Source organism: Sprattus sprattus (genome assembly GCF_963457725.1).
Source record: "Sprattus sprattus genome assembly, chromosome: 18".
Lineage (NCBI taxonomy): Eukaryota > Metazoa > Chordata > Actinopteri > Clupeiformes > Clupeidae > Sprattus > Sprattus sprattus.
Genome location: NC_137916.1, coordinates 7,316,089 through 7,343,120, shown reverse-complemented (window position 1 = coordinate 7,343,120; position 27,032 = coordinate 7,316,089). Strand labels below are relative to the sequence as shown.

General features: G+C 43.8%; 1 protein-coding gene across 1 annotated transcript; it reads left to right on the top strand.

Annotated features, from left to right (window-relative positions):
* Nucleotides 1-781: 781 nt before the first annotated feature.
* On the top strand, nucleotides 782-8,357 carry LOC308379073 (DELTA-sagatoxin-Srs1a-like; the record flags this gene model as incomplete). Its single annotated transcript, XM_080856129.1, has 2 exons — nucleotides 782-882; nucleotides 7,943-8,357. 2 exons carry the CDS (start codon nucleotides 782-784, stop codon nucleotides 8,355-8,357), a joined length of 516 nt encoding a protein of 171 aa, XP_080712255.1.
* Between the last annotated feature and the right edge of the window lie 18,675 nt (nucleotides 8,358-27,032).

The window sequence follows — 27,032 nt, the reverse complement described above, 5'->3', positions numbered from 1 at the left end:
AGTTCAACTGTGACCAGGCTCTGGGGTGCCACGGAATACCTCTCATGAAAAAGAAGGATCCACCCATGTTGCATTTTTGGCACCTGTGAGCTGACAGGTGAATAAAGGAAGGGCTTCAACGAGAGGGGAAGAGAGAATCAGTCACTTTTGTTGTGCGCTGGTTTTCAGTAGATTCCCGTCTAGCAGTATTGAGCTGATCAAGGTAAGGGTATGGCAGTGATTCTTTGACTTCACCTCAGGGTTTTGAAAGAGATTATTTATCAATATTACTTCACAAATCTATATATGCTCTGTCTAGCACAAGAGGGTGAATGCTTGTGTTGTTTTTAAAAGCAAATTACCACTCTGCAGAACATGTCTATGCCTCAAGGTGTAAATTTGGTATCAAAGTAAAAATGGTGAAAAATGTGTGCTAACTGCTAATTTCTACCTGTTAAAAACACATCTGTTCCTTGAATGCATACATTATCACTCTACGTTGTGTAGTGTGATGGTGCATGCTAGTGCTATGAGTTGCTATCATGTATGCTATACATTTTTCAGTGTTGTTCTCCACACGTAGAGTTAAAGTGTGCCTAGGACTGAATTTAGAGCCTTTCCACACTTTGAGCAGTTACATTTCCACTCTGTTCTCTCCTTTTCTTATCCTTCCCAAAAAATGCTTATCAGTTAGTCCTTCAGCTATGTCCTGTTTCTTTTTTGGGGCGCTTTTAATTTGGTTCTGCCCCTCTGGTTTAGCCCTTTCAGGGAGCCCTTCCTCCTCTGAGACCCTTCTGCCAGCATGCCTGAGACAGCCGAGGCCGTGTCGGCCACCCTGACCACCGACAGGAACTGTACCGTGGAGATCACCAACCTCAGCAGCTTCTGCCTCATCGACCCTAAGAACGGCAGCCAGCAGCACACTCCGCTCAGGAGAGCTCCTGTAACAGGAACGGGAGCGGGCAGGCAGGCAGCGCAGAGTTACCCAGAGAAGAACCTTTCTCTGCTGTTTTTGAAAGAAAAACTAAAGTTGTTCTCTTCATTAGTTTGGAGAAGTCAGTAGAACAAGTGTGTGAGAGCTGTGAATATACTGTACCAATTGGAAAATGTGCAGATTTGTCATATTTGCATGAATGTATGGACAGTATAAGATGCCTTGTGGCTCTATAGCTCTAAGCTTAAGATACAGAGAGAGTTACAGAGAGAGTAAGGGGAAATCAGTCGCTGTCATTCAAACAGGCAGCGCTCTCTGGAGCTCTCTGGTCTACCAAATTAGCCTTCACTTTTTCTATTTTTCATGTTTCCTCCTCTCCCCCTCTCCTCTCTCTATTCCTCAGGGTCTTCATGTCCAGTGGCGTCTGCTTCCACCCACCCAAGCCCACTATCCGCTCCCAGCAAGGACGAGCTCAAGATCGAGGGGGGGGGTGGGCGTCCTGACCTACGACCTCTTCGACATGAAGACCCCAAAGGCCGCTGAGCGCTTGGCCATCATGTTCTCTGTCCCCTTCGACAAGATCCTCTTCAAGAACTTGTTGGGGGTGGGAGTGTTCGAGGCGAAGCGCGCCTGCGACAACAGCCTCTACGAGCACATGAGCGGGGGCGCGGACACACACTTCACCCGCATAGAGGGGGGGACCTCAGGGCTGGTGCACGGAGGCACCCGCATGATCCTGAGGGCCACCATGTCCAAAACGGGCAAGGCCATGCTGAAGCTGGAGATTTATGATATGTTTTAGGTGTGATCAGGCCCGCCGACAGGGGGGGACAAACGGGTACGTTGTCCCGGGCCCTGGACTGGCCCTGGAATGGGTGGGGCCCATAACTGGACCCCCATGAAGTTGGGATTAATTATTGTATGTATACTTCAAAATGTGTTGATTTAGAGAAGAAACGTGCTTTATTTGCATTCAATTAATGACTCCTAGATTGTTTGCCTTCATTGCCCTTGAAAAAACGGCCAATAACCCCCTATCACCCCTATGCCAAAATGGTTTGGTCTTTGGAGAAGAAAAAAGACGACATCATTCCATTAGAGGTCAGTGAGCGAGTCGATTCAACATGCACAAGTCAGGAGCCCTGAAAAAGAAAGAAAGGCGAAAAAGAGAGGAAGAAGCCGAAAGCCTGAGGGGATCTCTTTATAAATATTTCAGAAAAGACTCAGGTGATGCTGCAGGTACCAGTAAAGGCAGCTGTGCAGCAGAGCCAGGTAAGACACGGCCAACTTAGTCCCGTCGTCAAGTAACACAGGCACAGGCGGCGTGTCAAACATATTAGCGCAGCACCACATGAGCAAGTCACACGGAGATCAATATCAGACAGACAGGGGGCATTGAATAATTTGATAACCACAACGGCTTTATTACACTGTGTTTCATACGCCTATATCTAATTGAATCTTAGAATATGCACATTACCCCGCAAATAGGCCCATGTCCAAATCAAATGTTTCAGGCAGGCACGCGCTGCGCACTCCAATCAGGCTGAATTGATTTGAGAATCATCCCGTCAGCTGAATTACAGCCAGTGTAACGCGGCTCATGGTTTAAAATAAGCCAGTGGCATGGCAACATGTGAAATTGCCATTTAGATAGAGTTGGATGTAACGAATGGGTTATAAACGTGACGTTTTGGGGTAGCCTGTAACTTAGTTTCTGATTGCCGTTAACTTGAAACTCGCCAGATGAATGGGCTCCGCCTTGTTCCCCAAACATTCTCTGGAAGTTCAGTGGACATACACGCGGGTCTGGCGATAAATGAAAGTACCCTTGACATGATTCCCCTTGGTCAAGTGAAAAATGGTCGATGAAATGTGCTGTTAATGAGCTCTAAGTGAATACAATAGCGTGAGTTTTATTGTGGTATGATTCTGAAAGCCATAACTTCACTCAGTCCATATCCATAGCCTATCCAATTAAAGTTGTAAATAATCCTTTTGGTTTATCCGTAATAAATGGGCTTGTCATCCCGACGTCATGTGTTTGGGAGCTGCACAAGGGAATTCTGTGGTTGTGTTTCAGCGTTTTTTGGGGGGGGGGGGGGGGGGGATTTTGTCCCGGGCCCAGCCAAACCTGTCAGCGGCCCTGGGTGTGATACTCCAAAGAGAGTTGATTCAGAGATACACATGACATGTATGATGAGAGATGCAATAAAACATTGATGCACACAATGGGCCCTATCTTGCCGATCAGAAACGCAAGTAGGACGGCGCCAAGCGCAAGTAGCTGTGTGGGCGGCTCTATGGCGCAGTTGCTATTTTAACGGCGGAAAAAACACACTTGCGTCCAGCGCAAGTGTCAAAAGGGTTGGTCCAAAGGAGGTTACTCAGCCATAGGTGTGGTTTGGGCGTAATATGCAATAAACCAATCCGAGCGTCATTTCACATTTCCTTTAAGAGCGAGGAGCGCATAGTCCATAGCGGCTTGTTATTTTGATGGCGGAATTACCTGGTGGAAGACCGGAGAAGTTCACAGCCGAGGACCGACGTGAGATTTACACCAATTTTTTGGCAAGCCATATATAATTACAAGGAAAATAAAGTATTTACCACTTGAGGAAATCATTGTGATACCCATATCCAAGATATTTTAAAAATAGGCATACATCTAGCGTAGCCTACACATTGACCCAAATGATTCAGGTTAATTGAAGCTGCGTGACATTTGATTTATTGTATGGCTTTGTAAAAAGCCGGGAGATAGATATATATGGGGATGCGAGAAACCCTCCAAAAGTAAGCAAAGTCAAGCAAGCATGTCAAGATATTGCCGTGATTGTTTCTGCAACGGGGCACCCGAAAACGTTGCCGAACACGCTATAATGACGTCCGGAGACGTGGGACATCCAAGCTGGAAGGTAACACACGTTCTCGTGCCTTCACGGGAGGTGGATCTGCCTCGACCCAGGATCTGACGGCAGCAGAGGACATCGCCACGTCTACCCTCACGCCTGAGAGCCTGCAGGGATTTGGGGGCATGGAAATCGGCACCCAAGCCAGTGCACCAGCTGACCAAACCCAAGGTACATAAATAAAGTCCACATACACAGAGATGAGTTTACAAGATTTATAATAATACTGGCATTAAATAAATGCAACAAAGCCATACAATAAATCAAATGTCACGCAGCTTCAATTAACCTGAATCATTTGGGTCAATTGTGTACGCTAGATGTATGCCTAGTTTTAAAATGTCTTGAATACGGATATCACAATGATTTCCTCATGTGGTAAATACTTTATTTTCCTTGTAATTATATATGGCTTGCCAAACAATTGGTGTAAATCTCTCGTGAAGACGACAGAAGTAAAGTGTAGCCTATAGGTCCTATACTGTGCGGGCAAGCACATGCGCCCTTAAAATAGCGTTCTGAATACGCGTTACAGACTTTAGACATTGCGCCTCACATTAGACCAGCTTTTTTTTGGTCAATGGCGCACGGCGCACGGCGTTGTTTTGAAACTGCAAAATACCACTTGCGCCCGAGAAACGCCTTCTCTGTTCCGCTCCCGCCCATGTCGACGCAAGTTCATTTCGAAGCGCGCCTCTGGAGGAAAAATCGCGCTGTGCGCCGGGTGCAAGATAGGAATTATACATGCGTCGGTGACAATGTCAATTGCGCTGGGTGCAAGATAGGGCCCAATGTCTTTTTATTAGTGCATACACCCATTATTGGTGCTTTGAGAGTTTCTTTCTTCTATTTATGAATCACATATAGAGAGGACACTCTTATGAGAGAATCAATATAATAAATAATATTTGATGAAATGAACGAAACCTTTCATGCTGGCATCCAAAACTCAACCATATCTATTTGCCTTGGCAACGGAGATAAAGGGCTTTTGCATTGTTATCACAATGAGAAAGAAAAGGAAAAAAAGAAAATGATGTGTTTGGTCTCCAGCCTTGCACAGTGCTATCTGAGCCCCACCTTAAAAGCCCACTGCAGGAATCCCAACGGTTCCTATCTCCGTTGGTCCTGTTTCAACCCAAGTCCCCGTTGAGCAACAGAGACACCTGAGATGGACGAGAGCCAGAGCCAGTCATGCATCCAGACAGAAGCAATCTATCAGGTTGGAGCAACACAGGCCCCAGAGTGCCTCTGCATGCTTGTGTAATGGTCCAGTGCCAGGAGCTCCATTGTTCTGGTCTGCTAGGCTGTACTCACTCATCAGGGTGGGGATCTCTGTGCTGCACGACACACACTGTACACCTTTCATGGGTGTGTGTGCGTGTATGTGTGTGTTGGTGTCTGTCTATGTGTGTGCGTTTGTGTGTGTGTGTGTGTGTGTGTTTGTGTGTTTGTGTGTGTGGGTGTGTCTGTGCATGTGCATGTGTATGTGTGTGTGTGTATGTGTGTGTGTGTGTGTGTGTCATTGGTGTGTATGTGTGACTCTGTGTGTGTGCGCATCATTGGTGTGTATGTGTGTTTGTGAAGGGGGTGTGTACTTGAAATCGTGAAAAGAAGAAAAGGAGGAGAAGAATCCTCCTGGAGACTTTAAATCCAAGAGCTAAGACGCTAACGGGACTCTCAGGTTTGTTCCTCTCAACTAAATGTACTGAATGATACAGAAAAGTATCTTCTGACCTCCTCCAGAATTAATGCAGCGATCAAACTAAGAAAAAACGTAGCTAATTGTTAATGTCACGTTTAAGCTAAATACGGACTGACTTATATGTGTATATAAATACACAAATTGATATTCACATGTTTGCTAGAATTGGGCATAGATGACAACTATTATTATGCTGGCTGTTTTTTCTATTTGTTTGCTTGGAATAGGTCTGTATTATTTTGTTGTAGCATTGAAGTATAGACTGAACAAATAGATTTTTTTCCCTATGTACTGATTGATCTGGCACTCTGAGTGCTAATTAGGAGGACGGAGCAGATGCTGTTGATCACACACAACAGAACCAAAGGGGCTACAGGTCAGGGTTCAGGGGTTAGGGAGCGAGGTCAGGGCTCAGGGGTTAGGGAGCGAGGTCAGGGCTCAGGTTACAGTAAGGGTTCAAGGTTTGGTGGCCAAGTCAGAAGCTAGAAATGACCCAGACTCTTGGTTACATCTTATTAGTGTGCTTGCCCGATTGAGATAGAGACGCCGTTCAAACACCAAAACGTCCGGCCCGATCCGGTGCAAGCTGCTATGACTTTTCGTGGCGGTACTCCTTGCCACTCCTTTTTTATTCCTCTTTTTCCATCACCTTTTTTCTCCATAGACTTGCATGGCAGAACTTTGAGGCATTATGACATCATAATAGGCTCATTAAACTGGCTTGCACCTGTGATTCACTGACAACTCTCACTGACACCTGCGCACGGTTCCTCTTCTCTCTCTGTCCCTCTCCATTCAACTGTATAACTAGGAATATTAAGAGACACCTTCCATACCAGGGCTCTACTCACTCATGCATACTCACTCATGTTTACTCACTCGTGCATACTCACTCATGCATACTCACTCGTGCATACTCACTCATGCATACTTACTCATGCATACTCACTCATGTTTACTCACTCATGTTTACTCACTCATGCGTACTCACTCATGCGTACTCACTCATGTTTACTCACTCATGCATACTCACTCATGCATACTCACTCATGTTTACTCACTCGTGCATACTCACTCATGTTTACTCACTCATGCATACTCACTCATGCATACTCACTCATGCATACTCACTCGTGCATACTCACTCATGTTTACTCACTCATGCATACTCATTTGTGCATGCTCATCCAGCAGGGAGAGCTGGAGAGCTGACACCTGCCCCAATTCCAAGGCACTTGTTCTCTCGGTCATGGCCGCAACAGAGCAAGCACACTCTCGCAGTTCGTTCACGAAACGCATTCTAGTTTATTTATTTGTTTATTTATTTACCGCTAGAATACTTGCAATGGTGTTTTCTGATGACTTGCTCATATGGATTTTAGTGAACATGGCAGACAGTGACAGAAGGGTGCTGAAATGATAGTTCTGAACTTGTGCAATACTGGGGAAAGTAGTAGTGCACCTCCAGATGGGGAAAGTGTGAGTCCTGGCAAGTTGCAGAATTTTGGTATAACAGTGGGCGGTTTGTAAGGAGGTACAGTTTTAGTTTATAATGGTGTGATAACAGGAAAAAATACTTTTAACAGCTGCTATTCCCACAGGAGACCAGATGCACACCGGGACACACACACAGAAAAAGCATGTCTGACTCTGCAGGGGCCGTGGCTGCTAAAGTGACTGCACTTCGATGTGTTACCATCGAGATCCGCAACCTCACCAATGGCTTCTACATGCTGGACCCCAAGTGAGTGCACATATTTGGGGCCTATTCGTAAGTTTCGACCATCTTAAAAGCACAAAGCAGAAAGCTCCAGCAATTCTTACCAGTGTCTCCTGAAAACTTACAGCCCATTCAATTTACTGCCACAATCCATACCCCTGCATGTGAACCACAATGAATGCAGTGGTGTTTGTGTTTGCATTCGCAGTCTATGCGGTCACTCCTCCAGCTCCAGACATGTTTGGCCACTTGGGAGTTTGCTCACCGCTCATTTACATAGATTTGCAAGAGAAGCTAATTCACATTCCAGACACAGAGATAGCATGTTTGTTTTGGAGAAATCACACATGCAGAAAAACTAAATATAAGGCATATGAAGTAACCTCAGTTTAGAATTCCATTAGTCATTGGTCATTCATTCAAATTAACCGTTCTGTTGGAAGTTTTTTATTTTATTTCCAGCAAAATGCCTGTATCGTACAAAACACATTTGAAATAATTGTATGTAACCAGGTTAAAATGTGTAGGGATAAATGGTTCTCCCTTAAATTAAACAGTGTGAGGACTGCTCTATACTTATGCTTTATGTTGCCTTATGCATACTCTATTAGGTGATAAATGTTCAGAAAGTCTGTGTGATTCCACTGAGCTGTACATTCTATATGTAACTTGTGTGACATTGTGATGGACAGGGTTTTCCTGGAGAGTGGGGAGGTGTTTAACCCACCTCAACCCACCGTCAAGCGCCTAAAGACAGAGGTGTGCACCTTCACCAAGAACATTGCCTTGTTAACGGGCAGTGTGGGTGTCCTCACCTACGACCTCTTCGAAATTCTGGCCATCATGTTCTCCGTACCTTGGGACAATAACCTCTACAAGAACTTGTTCGCCGTCGGCATCTTCTCCAGGAGCCGTGCCTGTGACGAGTCCCTATACAAGGAGATGTACTACAACAGCCAGAACGGCTTCTTGAGGGAGGAGGCCAACGGCTCAAGCATCACTTATATGGGAGACCACCTGATCGTCAAGGCTACCATGTCCCCCATGGGTAGAGCCATCATGAAGGTGGAGGTGTGGGATAAGGTGGTCGTCCCTGCCACCAAGTAGACTGACTGGTGAAGAATAAATGTCATGGCAGCCAGGCAATTAAAGCACTGTGCCATATATGTTCACTGCTGTCATATGATCAAGAGAATTAAACAATAAACGATTAAACATGTGCTGTGTGTCATTGCATCTTCACTTTAGCTTACTGAGCAGGCCTCAGCTCAACAAAGTCCTGTCTGAAACTTTAGGAATTCTTTATGCGCTCATGACCCAAACTAATCCAGCAGTAGAGTATTAATCCATTTCATTCATTCTTCATAGCATTTATAGTCTTTTATAAATAGGACATTTCAAACAGCATCTGTTATTAAACCTACTTTAGATAAGCTTTATAGTCTGTTTATAAATTCAACAGCTAATATTCAGCCTTTCATCTAGGAGTCTAGCAGGTGTACTGTCTCCATTCATGAGAAGCAACTTTATGTGGGAATGTTTTATTTTTTTCCTTAAATGGATCAAAGGCTGGCTTATGAGCCCAGGAAAGCTCCAGAGCCAAACGCAGTCTGCACTGACTCATACTGTGTGGGCATTGTGAAATAAATATGGATTCAATAGAAAAATGTGCCTTGCCTCTTTCATCGCAAGAGCAAACAATTAAGAGAGTTCTCCAAACAGGTGAGACCAGTTTCATTCCACAGAGCACCAAAATCCCACGAGGGTATAAAAAATGCATGTATATCCTGGCTTTAGGGCTGCTAATCAGCCCATAGCACGGGCCCTTGGGCTGTCAGTTTCTCACTTCTACGCACATCATCAGCAACTCAGCTAGGTTAGAGCCTCCTTATCTGTGGGCTTCTTCTCCATAGGGCTCTGGAGTCGTGTGCTGAGGGGGTCCTTAGCATTTCATCAAACTCACCAAACACCACCGCCTCATTGCTCAGCACTGACTAACTCAGTGACTCACTACCAACACTATAGTTCACATAAGCAGGAAGGGATACTTGAAGCCTCAGTGAAATAGAGAGGAGAAAGAAAGAAAGTGTGTGCGTGTGTGTGTGTGTGTCTGTGTGTGTGAGTGTGTGTGTGTGTGTGTGTGTGTGTGTGTGTGTGTGTGTGTGTGTGTGTGTGTGTGTGTGTGTGTGTGTGTGTGTGTGTGTGTGTGTGTGTGTGTGTGTAAGTGTGTGTGTGTGTGTGTGTGTGTGTGTGTGTGTGTGTGTGTGTGTGTGTGTGTGTGTGTGTGTGTGTGTGTGTGTGTGTGTGTGTGTGTGTGTGTGTGTGTGTGTGTGTGTGTGTGTGTGTGTGTATGAGTGTGTAAGAGAGAGAGAGAAGTGCAGTGAAAAGAGGTGAAACAAGAGACAGACAGAGCGATAGAGAATGCAAAATGAGGGTGCAAAAAATAAATGATGGCGTTTCTAACAGAATCTCTCCACCAATCCCCATGGTGCAGTCATTACACCCGAGCACTGTTCGCCTGTTAGTGGCACAAAGAGGAGCTGATCAAAGGTTTCTGTCAATGCTGTGGCATTTGCATGGGAAACCATGCATAATATAACAGCATTCAGTCACGCTATTTAGGGCCAATCTCTGATGCATTGTTGTGGAGAGCATCCAAAATGATCCACTCAGTCTCTAACAGATGCCAGCATCTCTCTCATGCCCTGCGGAGGGGCTGCTGTTTGTGGCTTGCACATCAGCCAACATAACTCAAAACATTCCATAAACTACATATGCGGGTGTTTGTTAGTATCCGTTTCAACCACGCTAACAAACCTGTTAACCCCACAACATGCCCTGACACGGCTCAAGCCTATTCAAACTATTGTGTGATAAATTATTCCTGACGGTCTCTTGCCTTCTGGCGCATGTCTTCATACCTGTGCCGACAAAACCGTTTGATTCAGAGGCCAGTGAGGGTCAGAAGCTCTGAGGCTCTGCTGCAGGATCCAGTCCTGGTGATACCGCTGCAAGAGGAGCGTAAGGCAATACTCAAGGCTCAAACTTTAAATCTATACATACTTCTCTAGCCTTCGTAAGGATAGTCCTGTTGATCCATATTCATTGAGTATGTGCACAACGGTGGTAACTCCAGTTTTCCCCCTGTTAAGGATGGTGTCCCAATTCTTATGTGGACAGCTGTTACTTTCCATCACAGTTGATGGAATTTGACACAGAAAAACATGACTTTTGTGGGTAACAAAGTCCTCTGATGAAAACAATATCCATTTTAAGTCAAGGATTACCTGACTTGAATAATTGACATCAGCAATGCATTTTCCTTCCAATATTCTTGTTTTTCTGTATGTTCATAGGTAGCCCATTCACAGCCCATTCATCTTGATTCTGTGTCCATTTTGAAGTGAACCTTTGCATACATGTTTTTCAAGGTATCTGTGGCTGGTTTATGGCCACAGCTTCTTCTGTCCTCAGTATCATAACCTTACAACCTAATCAAATCCAGCTATGTCCTGGGCTCTGAGGATGAATCACAGATAAGATTGTGGGCCTCTCAAACATTTGGTGTTTCTCTGAGTGAGAAGGACTCTAAACTGGCCTACCCTGGAGTGCTTGGTTCCCAAACATTTTTTTGTATTTGTTTGTTTGTCTGTTTATTTTCCTCGGGTGTTAAGAGACTCCGATGCTTACACATTCAGTCTAGTCACCTGCCACAGCTTTTTCCGCAAACAGAGAACTGGGGAGAAGGAGATTGAAACGCTTGAAAACAGAAAATAACTCTGTAAACGTCATGTGCTGCTCATTGACACTTTACAGATATCATGTGTGATGTTAGAAGAAGAGTCCCTGGACTTCGATTAACAGTTCAGTTTGGATTGAAATTCCATATTTGTTCACGCTTAATCTAGGGAACATTAAGGTAGACTAAAATGCATGTTGTGCAGAGCATCCAAAATGATCCAGTCAGTCTCCAACAGATGTCAACATAATAATAATAATAATAATAATAATTCATTTTATTTTTAACGCAACATCTCTCACGCCTGCGGAGGGCCTGCTGTTTGTGGCTTGCTCATCGGCCAATATAACTCAAAACATTCCATCAACTACATATGAATATGTGTTTGTTAGTATCTCTTACAACCACGCCAACAAACCTGTTAACCCCACAACATGCCCTGGCATGGCTGTTTGCTAGAAGGATCAAGCCTATTAAAACTATTGTGTGATAAATTATTCCTGACGTTCTCTTGCCTTCTGGCGCATGTCTTCATACCTGTGCCGACGAAACCGTTTGATTCAGAGGCCAGTGAGGGTCAGAAGCTCTGAGGCTCTGCTGCAGGATCCAGTCCTGGTGATACCGCTGCAAGAGGAGCGTAAGGCAATACTCAAGGCTCCAGCTCAAACTTTTAATGTATACATACTTCTCTAGCCATGCATGGATAGTCCTGTTCATTAGTATTCATTTAGTAGGTGCAGAACGGTGGTAACTCCTGTTTTCCCCTGTTAAGGATGTTGTCCTAATTCTGTTGTGGATAGCTGTTACAGAGCAAAACAAGACTTTATATCACAGTTGATCGAATTTGACACAGAAAAATATGACTTTTGTGGGTAACAAAATCCTTTGATAAAAACAATATGCATTTTTAGTCAAGGATTATCTGACTGGGAAAAGCTACACAATGAGCAATGCATTTTCCTTCCAATATTCTTGTTTTTCTGTCTGTTCATAGGTAGCCCATTGACAGCCTATTCATCTTCATTCTGTGTCCATTTTGAAGCAAACCTTTGAATACGTGTTATGAAGGTATCTGTGTGTGGTTTATGGCCACAACTTCACCTGTCCTCAGTATCATAACCTTACAACCTAATCAAATCCAGCTATGTCCTGGGCTCTGAGGATGAATCACAGATAAGATTGTGGACATCTCAAACATTTGGTGTTTCTCTGAGTGAGAAGGACTCTAAACTGGCCTACCCTGGAGTGCTTGGTTCCCAACCATTTTTTTGTATTTGTTTGTTTGTCTGTTTATTTTCCTCGGGTGTTAAGAGACTCCGATGCTTACACATTCAGTCTAGTCACCTGCCACAGCTTTTTCACAACAGAGAACTGGGGAGAAGGGGATTGAAATGCTTTAAAACAGAAAATAACTCTGTAAACGTCATGTGCTGCTCATTGACACTTTACAGATATCATGTGTGATGTTAGAAGAAGAGTCCCTGGACTTCCATTTATGGTTCAGTTTGGATTGGAATTCCATATTTGTTTACCTTTTCATAGGGAACATTTAGGTAGACAAAAAAAGTTGAAATAGAGCATGTTTCATAATGGCGTATAAAAGAATATATTATAGTAGTTGACTCTTCAATGTTGTAGATAGATTATTGTGAGAGGGAATTCATCTCAGGGACTTGAAGGAGCTTTACCTCAAAATTGTCCTCAATTAATTTAAATCCTATCATTAGCAAATTCCTCGGATTTTACACAGAATTGATATAGTGTTGCGCAAACCATGATATACCTTCTTTGGAGAAGAGACATAATCTCACACATATTTTACAGGATCTCCTGCTCTACAGTCATCATCTGCAACTTTCTCCTGTTTCTGTGAGAGAAGTGTGCCCCCTGTTGGCTATAAGAGGCATCAGTCAGTGGAGCCCCCGTGTGAAACCATCTAAGGCACCAGATCTGCTCTCTTGTTCACACAGAGCGCACATGGTTGGCCCAATCCCACGGCCCGCGGCTGCCGAGGAGTGGGCATGGAACCGCTGATGAGGAGAGAGGCTTCAGGTCTGTGAGCCTTTGATAGCACGCTCTGAGTATGTTGCATGCGCACATTTCCAGAGCCTGAGCATGTGTGGGCGTGCGTGTGTGTGTGTGTGTGTGAGTGTGTGTGTGTATGTTTGTGTGCGTGTGTGAGTGTGTGTGTGTGTGTGTCTTACACACTTCAGAGCTGTCATCCAAAACCTCCCTCCTAGACAGAGCAGCAGGTTTCCTTTAGGTCTTCCAGAAGTTTCCGGCAGGGGTCAGAGGCAATAGGATTCACGGCGAGGAAGTGCAGGACAAACAAGGTCTTTTATTCTTAACTGCACAGAAGAATCTAATGTTGATCATGTCAATAATATAGACAACAGGCTCTGAGCATGAGCATAGCGGATAACAAAGGCTTGGCCAGGAAGACGTGCTGCCTTGAATCCCTGCCAGATATTGAGGAGAGGTACAAACTGCTGACTGAGTCAGAACTGCTTGAGAACACAGTTAGTTCTCCCATGTGTCTTAAAGGTGTTGAGGAGCAGCTCGATGCTGCAGAGCCACTAGCATGTTTGAATGAGAGCTGTCCTTACTTTCTAAAACATGTAAATCAATGTAAAACATTGATCAATGTACATTTACCTTCAACTGCAGTTCATTTCAAGGACAGCAGAAGTGTTTTTGTCTTCTACAAAACATTTTTTTAATGGGTGACTACACTTTCAACATAGATACATGCTTATGACATCCACGCCCTCATTTTAATGCATAAGACAAATGAACTAAGCTGTATGAAGACAACTAATTTCCATGCACAAACCATATAAAAGATGTATGTGCATTTTCCTCTCTTTGGCACATTGTGTGTCATTCATCTCTTATATATGAACTCCTCAGTGTCTCATATGCAGAGTGCTTTACCTTATTTGAGACAGCTTACACTTACAAGTACAACGTGCATAACCGTAAAACCCCCCCCCATACATGCACAAAATAGAGTACAGTACACAAATGTGAACGATAGGACAGGCCCTTATATCTGTTTATGTTCAAAGGTTGCCATCTTCTGGCAAATTGAAGGGATAACTACAAGATAGACAGCACAGCCTTCCATCTAAATTACTTTAATTCAGACGAAAAGTACAGTGGAATGTTTCAGTTTAAGTTTGTTTATTTGATGAAGAGGGACAGTGTACATTAATAAACATTAAAATGTAAATGCTCCCAATTATAACCAAAAGCTTCCATTGGCAGTCTCCCTGCCAGAGAGAAAAGGGCTATGGCAGGTTAAACCGGATTTTGAACATTAAACAGCAGTTCTTAAATGTGATCAGGTTGTCCCAACTTAAAAGTCTGTACTTATGGGGGACTGTACAGTGATGGTGTGATTTAGGTTTTTTGTCAAGTATGAATGATTCAAATATATATAAATTAAATTAAATGTTTTATTAATATCATGGGAAATGTGTGTGTGTGTGTGTGTGTGGGGGGGGGGGGGGGGGGGGGGGGGGTAATTGGGAAAAGGCTTTGGGGGGAATGGGGGGGGGGGGTGTTCGGAAAATCAGCAAAATCATGTTTTTAAGGAAATAATTGTTCAAGGTTCAGATTTGAGGCAGCAACCAAACATCCTAATGAACCAGGAGCGTATACGAGACTTCAGGCCAGGAGTAGACATGGCAGGAACCGTCTTATCACATGGAGTATGAGGGGAAGGAGTCTCTGCATGCTGACCTGCTAAAGATGGCGGGGGGGGGGGGGGGGGGGGGGGGGTGCAATGAGCACTAACTTGAACAATGCCAACAACAAAAACATCATTATAATAATAATAATAATAATAATAATTATAAAACCTACCAGAAATGGCAATGGAGGGAGACACCTTCTTCCTGCCTGTTTTTAGCATCTGATAAATAAAATAAGAAACATCATTCAAAAGATAAAGTCTGTTACCTATACTTTCAAGTGTGAAAACAGTCTATTATGGTCTTTGTCATTTGTGGGAAAGGTAAATAATACCAAATCCATATTCCACATGGTCAGTGTGTTTTTACTGTACCTTTATCTTGAGCCCCATATAAGGCACCTTCCTGGTGGTCCGCCTATCTGCTGCTACAGGCCCAGGTTCACGGGAGGTAGAAGCACTAAAGGCTGATGGGGCAGCAAGCACTTCTGTATCACACTGCTGCAGCAGTTCATTTCTCAACGCCGTCAGCAAGATGTTCTCAAAGGAGACATCCTGTGTCTCCACAGCTCTCTGCAGGACGGTCTCAGGTCCAAATTCCTTGAGAAGGAACTTTTCCATGGTTCTGTACATCGCCTGAATCTTTAAGTTGCTTGGATAAGTCTGGAAGTTTGGAGTTCCTGAGGCACCACTGAACTCAGAGAGGACTTTCTCCATCAACTCTCGGGAGGAGTCCATCATATCAGCAGAGGCAGTTGGTTGATCCTTCATTTGGGCAAACATCCTTAGCAACAGAACAGTGACCAAACAGCCATAATCGTTGCTGTCTAAACCGAGCAAAGAGGCTACAGGGGAGGGACTTCCTGTACTTATCTGCTGCTTTGCAATGGAGCCAACTTTAGTCTGAACTCTGGCCATTTCTACCATTGATTCCACATGGAGGATATCCAGTACCTGGTGTACCATCACCCTGGTGAACAGATTTAGTATGTCTTCAAGTTTCTGGGATGCGGCATCCTTTGCCATGTGTGACTCACTGCTTGCAGTGCCAGATAGGGTGCTTTGGCTCCTGGTAGAGGATGCTGTGTCTCTAACGTTGTCCACTTCATCAGAGAGAGCGGAGTCAGAATATCTGAATTCTGCAAGGAACCTCTGGATCAATCCAGAATACAGACCGCCATAGTGACCTGCACTTATATCAAGCAGAGGGGATTGAGAGGAGGAACGTCCCATAGCTGTGTCCTCCCGTACTCCCTCAGTGTCAGGTTTATCTGTATCAGCTGTCAACAACTTCCTGGATGTATCAGAAGATCCGGAAATAGTTGTTTTTTTATTAGAATGTCTATCCAGCTCTGAATCAACAATTTCCATAACCTGGGAGGTCATCACTCGGGTGAAAAGATTGGCCACATCCCTACATTTGCGTAAAGGGGATATTACCACTTGCTCACTGGTTGCAACATCAGATTGGGAAGAGTCCACTGGTTCCTGATAATTAATGTTAGCAGGCAATCTTTGAATCATTCTAGTCATCAGACAGCTGCATACAGCTTTATCCAATCCCAGCAGAGAGGGCACGGGGGAGGGACTTTTGTCCACATCAGAGGATTGGGAGCTTGGGATCCTGGGAAGGGGAACTCTGGTCGAGGCAGCATCTTCACTGGCATTCCATGCCACAAGAGGAAGAAAATATGGCTGAAGCAAATTTTTGATTGCCTCCTCAGCATAGCAGTAAACCAGCTGAGAGGCACTTACTGTTGTCCGCTGTGGAACTCTCTTCGGCAAAATCTCAGAATCCGAAACGCTTTTTCTGGCAGCCACAGGAATGGAAGTTGGGCTGCTGTCCTGGAGAACACCCTGAACCTGACTAACGAGGTTTTTGGCGATGTTGTGAACATTCCCACTGGATAAGAGTCCTTCCAGGATTGCTGTGATGCAGGTCAGATCATGGGCTGTATCTCCATGTTGTGTCTCCATAGTGGCTCCAGATACACTAGAATCAGGGAATTCACCAATGTCAGCAGAGAGTTCAGACCCAGAGCTCAGATCACCCGTCAAGGTCAGGTTTGAGTCCTCAGACACCTCTGACTGATCTTCAGCACAAGGGAACCATGCAACAGTTTTCCGTAAGGATGCCAGGGCGGCATTCATCTTGTGCATCATTTCATCCACAGAACCACCGGTGATTTCAGGTGATGCAGTAGAGGCACTTGAGATCGCACTGCTCTCATCCGTGGAATCCCCATCGCTTTCCATTGACTCAGTGGTAGTGGTCAGTGAGCTATGGTATGGCACAGACAATCGAGACCTTTAGTCAAGGTGAAGGAAGTGGACAAACATTCATAGCATTTCATCACTATACAAACTCTTCATGAGTTAACCTAATACTCTGTCCATAGCACAATGGAGCAATGTATGTAACATCAGTGTTAATACTCCAATTGTGAGGAGGAAACTTGCTGTACTTGCAATGTTATAATGTCTTTGATACGTCTCACAAAGAATACATTATTTATCCACTCCAAAGGAAGGTCTTTTTGCTATACTATACCTTTCAGTTGAAGAAATAAAAGAGAGGGTTGTAGATGTTAAGGATGTAGATCTGCTAGCAGAAGAAGCAGCATCCTTCACCACACAGACATACGCGGGCAGAATCACTGTGATGGAGCTAAGACTCACAACCTTCAAGATGGCCATGCAAATTTCAGTAAACTGCATCCTTGTCATCTGTGGTCAACAAAAACAGATAATAAGATGATGACATCTTGATTCAAAAATTAAATTGAAAAGTTCAATCAGCCAGTCTGAATGGAAGAGCAGTACGTACAGGAGTGTTCAGTAGGCTGCAGAAAACTATCCAGTCCCTGCCGAAAACAGAAAAGAAGACATCTATATACATAAGACAATATATCCATTTCATTTCAAGTTCACTCTTTTTGTGTTGATATTTAAGAAACATAACTCACTCTTCAGGGAGATTTAGTATATACGTCTGTAAAGGAGAAAGGCAAATCTTCTCCATAGAGCCTGGGGCAGATCCTGAGCTTGAGCCATTTAAGAGGTTTGATAAACAACAAGGATCTGCTGTACATGAAAATAAAGAAATACCTTTAAAATACAATTAAAATCAAACGGTTCATTATGTTGGATGACCATAAAAGACACTGACCTGTGTTGGCTTCAATCGTGAATATCTTACGAAGAGTCTTTTTCATTTTTCTGAAAGAAAAGGAACTAATAACTATTTAAAGTAGACCTTTTGCTATTGCACAGACGATAAATTATCAATGAAATGAGTGAACCAGTAGCATTTTACAACTTTAGAATGCTCCATAGCCTGTCATCGCTTACATCACAAAACTGAGTTGCGTCATAAAGCAGTTTGAACCATGGGGGGGAAATACCTGTTGACGTTTTGGAATGGAAAACGACCCGTATACACGCGTAGCATTATGGTTATAGTGAAGGTATTTAGCATTCATTTATGACTGGTTCTACGTAATCCCCTTGAATGAGCATGCACGTTTTTGAACAACAAATGCCATGGCCTAGGTGTTAAGTACCAACACTGAGTGCCGTTAAAGTACCCACACTTGTTCACTATTATGTATCTACATTTATCGCCCTTCTATTAGCCATGTTTAACGAGTAACAGAGCTATGACTGAGCACCCCAGTAGATGGCAGTAGGTGGCAGTGGGGAAACAGAGTTGCTCTTAAATACACACAGGGCCCTATCTTGCCGATCAGAAACGCAAGTAGGACGGAGCCTAACGCAAGTAGCTGTGTGGGCGGCTCTATGGCGCAGTTGCTATTTTAACGGCGGAAAAAACACACTTGCGTCCAGCGCAAGTGTCAAAAGGGTTGGTCCAAAGGAGGTTACTCAGCCATAGGTGTGGTTTGGGCGTAATATGCAATAAACCAATCAGAGCGTCATCTCACATTTCCTTTAAGAGCGAGGAGCGCCTATTCCATAGCGGCTTGTTATTATAATGGCGGAATTACCTGGAGGAAGACCGTGAGGCCACCAGAACGTGTGTTACCAGAAACAATCAGAGATGGGCAGTATTTCAATTACTTGTATTTGAAATACTAGTTAATTTGCTTTAGAGTATTTTGTAATTTGTATTTGATAGGGCGATAAAAAATCGAATGTAATTTGTAACAAAATACTTTAGAGTGGAGTAATTTTGTATTTAAAATACTCAAATTACTTTCTCCAGTGTTTAAGCAGAAGTAGATTTTTTTTCTGTCGGATTCTACCACGAGACCATCTGATCTGCCTCTGAATGTCATTGTTGAATCAGTCAATTTGCCAAAAGTGTTGCTTATGGCCCGCCCCTTTTTGGGGCGAGAAGGAAATCACCCCAGATCTCTCTCATTGACGCTCATGTTAAAGCAGCACAACGGATCAATAGCTATTCGCTGAAGGTATGCTAGCAGCTAAAACTAACTAAATCTCTTGAAATGTGCTGACTTTGACATTATGACAAACTAGTCAACTCAACGACTGTCCTTACACAGTCAAACATCAAGCAAGTGCAACACAAGACAAAGCAAGACGTCAAATAAGCTACTTACTAGATCAGCAGAAAGTAAACAAGTCAGGCCGGCGGGCTGCGGCAGGCAAAACTACAGAACGCAGTTATATGCCTATGGACCCTGGTATGGTAATGGCACGGGGGCTATTCTCCATATTAAAAGTCATTGTAGCGCCCCAATTTTTTGTAAGCTGTTATTTTAAGGTTAAACTGCTCATCCTTACCCTAATTCTGAAGTATAATTGTTGCATAATGGGGCTTTAAATCATTTTTTTTTCACAAAACAGGGTTGTGGTCGAAAACTTAGAAAGCTGTCTTGATCCTTGTCAATTTATCTTCATTAGTACACCGACTTAAAGGAGGTTCTTTCAAAGAGCGAATTGAGTTGTTGCACTGAACGTTAGCCATCTTGACACAATGTGACTTGATGAAAGCCGTGTGATGTCTTTATACGCAATTAGAGCTGAGGTCCGGGACCCGATCTGGCACTCCGCACCTGGGCGAGACGCTCTACTTTTTGAATGAGGCGCGCCTCACCTAGGACGGGATCTGGCACTCCGCGCCGCATTGCATAGGGGCAGGGGCCCAGGCGCACATGAGACTCTTATTAAAGATCTTGGCCTACTATAAACATTGTTGAGACTCTTACTAAAGATCTTACTCATTCTCACAGAGACAAAACAAATAGCTACACGGTCATTTATCTGTGTGATGTCACATGTGTGCGCCAGTGTTGTCAATCACATGTGGGCGCCAATGTTGTCAAAGATAATCTGTAACTTGTGGAAATTGTATTGTTAAACGGTGAGTACTTTGGTAGATTAAAGTGTAAACTTTGAATACAAATGCTAGTACAACTTCTATACGTTATCTGTAAGGTTGTGAGTGTGCAGTGGTAATGTAAGTTGGATTCGTAAAACATATTTTAGGAAATAAATGACATTGCTTGACGTGTAGCTATTTGTCTCTGTTTTGTTACCGACTTTCAACTTAATAAAAATCTCAACAACGTTTATAGTAGGATACGTGTATTGTTTTGTCTCTGTGAGAATGAGTAAGATCTTTAGTAAGAGTCTCAACAACATTTATAGTAGGCTAAGATCTTTAAAAAGAGTCTCATCGGCGGGGAGTGCCAGATCGCGTCCTAGGTGAGGCGCGCCTCATTCACAAAGTGGAGAGTCTCGCCCAGGCGCGGAGTGCCAGATCACGTCCAAGTCTTTACCTGGCAATTACGTATGACGAAAGCACGGTGGGGATAGCCTCCCGGAAGCCATAGAGATTGCAATGAGAGCCCTGTGGCGGCGGTTACAAACATGAAAAAAAGGATACGGAACCACTGACATGGGCCCATCATAATAGCCTGCACCTGGCCCCGTGGTTACTACGTTACGGTACTGAATAGCCCAAACCTGAATGTTCGGCTATACCAAATTGTGAGAAAACTGAAAATTCAGAAAAAGTATTTCCTGTATTTTAAAAATACAAAATACATGTATTGTATTTTGTTACATTTTCTGGCAACAGTATTTTGTATTTTATTTTGATACATTTATTTGAGAGGTATTTTGTATTTTGTATCAAAATACATTTTGATGTATTTTTGCCCATCTCTGGCTGCCATAGGATCCCAGCACAGAATCATAATAATAAATATAACTGCAAGCAGCGATGGCGGTTTCCTCCTCCAGACATTGCGAACCAGGGAAAAATGGTCTAATGAGAGCCATGAAAATTGGTGTGAATGAAGAAGGGACTGTCCTTAATGAGTGTGCCAAATTTCACAAAAAGTTACCATATGGTTCTAGGGGCTGCCATTGACTCCCATTGCAGCAACATAATAAGAAAGCCTACAATAACAATAGGTTACCTCCTACCGGAGGAAACCTAAATATAGCTGCAAGCAGCGATGGCGGTTTCCTCCTCCAGACATTGCGAACCAGGGAAAAATGTATTGTACAATTTGTCACTGTAAAGAAAAATCCATGCTGCAGACTTGCCAATGGGATATTACATTTCAAATGCATTACTTTGAAGATCCTCAAGGGCCATGGCTTCAAGCTAAGAGTGAGAAGGGGTGTGGTCATCCCTAAATGTCCTTAAATGTTGTGTGTGTGTGCTTGCGCGTGTCAAAGGAGCCTGTCCCTGTCCCTGTGTGTGTGTGTGTGTGTGTGTGTGAGAGAGAGAATCTGGAGCGCACACGCGCGGAAGACCAGAGGGGCAGGGGCAGAGAGGCAGACTTGAGAAACACCCTAGCAATTAGCCAAGCATGCGTATTTCAAATATTCACCAAAAATCTACTTTTCATCTTACAATCAATTTTTTTTTCAGATTTGTGTTCTTAACATTCTCAAGTGTCTTCACATGAACTTGTGATTCAATCAGAATATCACTTTTTGACCTGTTGATGTGTAAAGCATTGTTTTAGCGTTAACAATCTATCCAATTTGCTTTATATCAATCATTTTTCAAGATATGAAGTTGCCTTTGCACATGGCAACATGTTGTAGTGTCTTCCAGTGACATATCAAGTTTGGTGTTGATTTGTCAAAGATTTGCCAAGATATGACCTCACTTCCTGTTTGGCGACTTTTCTGCTGAATTTGAGTGGCTGTACCGGACAAACGGTTGTGAGGATCAAAATTCTAAGTCGAAACTTTTGTGAGGCTAGGTCTGAAGATCCTCTCTGGTGATTTTGAAGAAGATTTGCCAAAAATTGTAGGAGGAGTAGGCTTTCAAAGGTTTTTGATAAAACCGGAAATAGCAGAAAATCTATATAACCGGAAATTGACGCCATGGGGTGGGTTTAATTCGTCTTGATCCAGGGAATCCAATGGTACCTAATTTTTGAAAATCGGTCATACGGTTCAAAAGTTGCGTGTGTTACAAAAGTTCAACTTTGACCTGTTGGTGGCGCTAGAGTGGTCTAATGAGAGCCATGAAACTTGGTGTGAATGAAGAAGGGACTGTCCTTAATGAGTGTGCCAAATTTCACAAAAAGTTACCATATGGTTCTAGGGGCTGCCATTGACTCCCATTGCAGCAACATAATAATAAGAAAGCCTACAATAACAATAGGTTACCTCCTACTGGAGGAAACCTAATAATAGGAAAGCCTACAATAACATTAGGTTACCTCCTACCGGAGGAAACCTAATAACAATAGGTTACCTCCTACCGGAGGACACCTAACTAAGAGTTCCTCAAAATTCATGGGGCAATTCTGCTCCTACAGGATCTGTAAAGCAGCGGTGAGGAGCAGTGAATGTCTTGCCAGTGGAACCGTTCAGGAGGTTGGGTTTAGTATTGTTGGTGCAGCTCTTGTTTGACTGATTATAGGCACATGTGCTATTGCCTGACTTATTAACTGAGCATTACTCAGCTCAGGACTATGCCCTGGAGAAGGCATTAGCCACTACGAGTTGGCCTTTTTTAACAGTCCAGTTAGGACATGTCAATATAAAAGACATTTTAACCTAAGGAGCCTTGGTCTGGACATGCCAATATAATTAAGACATGTTTACCAAAGGAGTGCTTTTGTCTAGACATGTCAATATAATTAAGACATTTTAACTTAAGGGGCCCTATCTTGCCGATCAGAAACGCAAGTAGGACGGCGCCAAGCGCAAGTAGCTGTGTGGGCGGCTCTATGGCGCAGTTGCTATTTTAACGGCGGAAAAAACACACTTGCGTCCAGCGCAAGTGTCAAAAGGGTTGGTCCAAAGTAGGTTACTCAGCCATAGGTGTGGTTTGGGCGTAATATGCAATAAACCAATCGGAGCGTCATTTCACATTCCCTTTAAGAGCGAGAAGCGCATAGTCCATAGCGGCTTGTTATTTTGATGGCGGAATTACCTGGTGGAAGACCGGAGAAGTTCACAGCCGAGGAGACCGACGTGAGATTTACACCAATGTTTTGGCAAGCCATATATAATTACAAGGAAAATAAAGTATTTACCACTTGAGGAAATCATTGTGAAATCCATATCCAAGATATTTTAAAAATAAGCATACATGTAGCCTACACATTGACCCAAATGATTCAGGTTAATTGAAGCTGCGTGACATTTTGGATTTATTGTATGGCTTTGTAAAAAGCCGGGAGATAGATATATATGGGGATGCGAGAAACCCTCCAAAAGTAAGCAAAGTCAAGCAAGCATGTCAAGATATTGCCGTGATTGTTTCTGCAACGGGGCACCCGAAAACGTTGCCGAAAACGCTATAATGACGTCCGGAGACGTGAGACATCCAAGCTGGAAGGTAACACACGTTCTCGTGCCTTCACGGGAGGTGGATCTGCCTCGACCCAGGATCTGACGGCAGCAGAGGACATCGCCACGTCTACCCTCACGCCTGAGAGCGTGCAGGGATTTGGGGGCATGGAAATCGGCACCCAAGCCAGTGCACCAGCTGACCAAACCCAAGGTACATAAATAAAGTCCACATACACAGAGATGAGTTTACAAGATTTATAATAATACTGGCATTAAATAAATGCAACAAAGCCATACAATAAATCAAATGTCACGCAGCTTCAATTAACCTTAATCATGTGGGTCAATTGTGTACGCTAGATGTATGCCTAGTTTTTAAATGTCTTGGATACGGATATCACAATGATTTCCTCATGTGGTAAATACTTTATTTTCCTTGTAATTATATATGGCTTGCCAAACAATTGGTGTAAATCTCTCGTGAAGACGACAGAAGTAAAGTGTAGCCTACAGGTCCTATACTGTGCGGGCAAGCACATGCGCCCTTAAAATAGCGTTCTGAATACGCGTTACAGACTTTAGACATTGCGCCTCACATTAGACCAGCTTTTTTTTGGTCAATGGCGCACGGCGTTGTTTTGAAACTGCAAAATACCACTTGCGCCAGAGAAACGCCTTCTCTGTTCCGCCCCCGCCCATGTCGACGCAAGTTCATTTCGAAGCGCGCCTCTGGAGGGAAAATCGCGCTGTGCGCCGGGTGCAAGATAGGAATGATACATGCGTCGGTGACAATGTCAATTGCGCTGGGTGCAAGATAGGGCCCACAGACTTTAGACATTGCGCCTCACATTAGACCAGCTTTTTTTTTGGTCAATGGCGCACGGCGCACGGCGTTGTTTTGAAACTGCAAAATACCACTTGCGCCAGAGAAACGCCTTCTCTGTTCCGCCCCCGCCCATGTCGACGCAAGTTCATTTCGAAGCGCGCCTCTGGAGGGAAAATCGCGCTGTGCGCCGGGTGCAAGATAGGAATGATACATGCGTCGGTGACAATGTCAATTGCGCTGGGTGCAAGATAGGGCCCAAGGAGTGCCTTGGTTTGGACACGTCAATATAATAGACATTTTAACTTTATTCATTCTTTTTCAGTTGACACCATAGAGCAGCCAACTCAAACAACATTGCAAAATTAAGCCTTTTCATTAAAGAGCATGCCTACAACTGTCTTTAATTATAGAGCACGCCTATGGCAGTAAACAGCTTTGGGCTAAAACTAGCAGGTTAACTAGCTCAAAAGAATGGTGATACCAGTAACAGCACAGTTGGCACCGATAAAAACTTGCTCTTATGCTAACTGGTGCATTTTATATATAATAATGAAATTTAAAACATTTGGTTATATTACATCTCCTTTACATCAGTGGTAATTGATTCTGTGTAATGAATGCATATGTTTTATTAATATCTTTGATTGGGAAATGTAGGGGGGAATAATAAAATAAAAATGATGGCCTAAGCTTCAGATGTGTCAGAAATGCAGCATGCAAAAATCCTGAGGAAAAAGGATCGTTTGCGTGGCTTCTGTCCTGATGTAGACATGGCAGACACCGTCTCACCAAATGGAGAGAGAGGGGCAGGTGTCTCTGAATGCCAATCAGCTGAAGAAGGGAATCCACATCATTAATGGGAAATTAATTAACTTGATACTTCTGATACTACTATATAATAATACATGGTACTGGAGGAGAATCATAAATTGATGATCAAATTGCACATTGAATGTCTCATAAAACTCACTTATGCCGGAAAAGGCATTGGTGGGAGACACTTTCCTGTTGACTCTTTTTGGCATCTGATAGTTTAGAAGAAAAACAGAAATGTTACTCAGTTGATGAAATAAGTTACCTGCATATATCCACACGGGAAAAGAACAATAGAACAAATGGACAACTGTGAGAAACATCATATTAACATTTTATATTGTTTTATATTGTACCTTTATGTTGAACCACTTTTTGAGCATCTTAAGTTTAGACCTGCTGGTTTGCCCCTGATCTGCTACAGGCACTGGCTGAGGGGAGGGTGGAGCAGCTGGGGCTGATGGGGCAGCAGTAGATTCTGTATCACACTGCTGCAGCAGTTCCTTTCTCAAGGCCGTCAGCAAGGTTTTATCAAAGGAGACATCCTGTGTCTCCACAGCTCTCTGGAGGACAGTCTCGGGTCCAAATTCCTTCAGAAGGAACTTGTCCATGGTTCTGGAGGTTGCCTGAATCTTTAAGGTGCTTGGATAACTCTGGAAGTTTGGAGTTCCTGAGGCACTACTGAACTCGGACAGGACTTTCTCAATCAACTCTTGGGAGGAGTCCATTATATCAGCAGAGGCATTTGGTTGATCCTTGATTTTGGCTAACAGCCTTAGCATCAGAACAGTGACAAAACAGCCATAGTCGTTGCTGTCTGAACCGAGCACAGAGGCTACAGGGGAGGGACTTCCTGTTCTTATCTTCTGCTCTAAAGTGTCACTCTCACAGACAGATACATCTCCATCAGTGATGTTGAGTTGATCAGAGGGTTTAGAACTTGATGGTCTGCTGGTTGAGCCATGGGGCTGCTCATCTGCATGCTCCTTGGCAGTGGAGGCAACCGTTGTCTCATCATTATCTCTGTCCAGTTCCACTGCTGATTCCATGTCGAGGATATCCATTACTTGGCTAACCATCACCCTGGTGAACAGACCTAACATGTTCTCAAGTTTTTGTGAGGCAGACTTTGTGCTTGCAGTGCCAGATCGGGTGCTTTGGCTCCGGATAGAGGATGCTGCGTCTCTGACGTCATCAACTTCATCAGAGAAAACAGAGTCAGAATATCTAAATTCTGTAATGAACCTCTGGATCAATCCAGAGAACAGATCGTCGTAGTGACCAGCACTGATATTTAGCAGAGGGGATTTAGAGGAGGAACGTCCCATAGCTGTGTCCTCCCGTACTCCCTCAGTGTTAGCTTCAACTTCATCAGCTGTTGACAACATCCTGGATGCATCAGAAGATCGGGAGGTAGTTGGTTTTTGATCAGCATGTCTATCCAGCTCTGAATCAACCATTTCCATAACCTGGGAGGTCATCACTCGGGTGAACAGATTGGCCACATCACTAAATTTGCGTGATGGGGATATTACAACTTGCTCACTGGCTGCAACGTCAGACCGGGAAGAATCCACTGGTTCCTGATAATTAATGTTAGCAGGCAATCTTTGCATCAATCTTGTCATGAGACAGCTGCATTCAGCTTTATCCAATCCCAGCAGAGAGGGCACGGGGGAGGGACCTTTGTCCACATCAGAGGATTGTGAGCTTGGGATCCTGGGAAGGGGAACTCTGGCCGAGGCAGCATCTTCACTGGCATTCCATGCCACAAGAGGAAGAAAATATGGCTGAAGCAAATTCTTGATTGCCTCCTCAGCGTAGGAGTAAACCAGCTGAGAGGCACTTACTGTCCGCTGTGGAACTCTCTTCGGCAAAATCTCAGAATCCGAAGCGCTTTTTCTGGCAGCCACAGGAATGGAAGTTGGGCTGCTGTCCTGGAGAACACCCTGAACC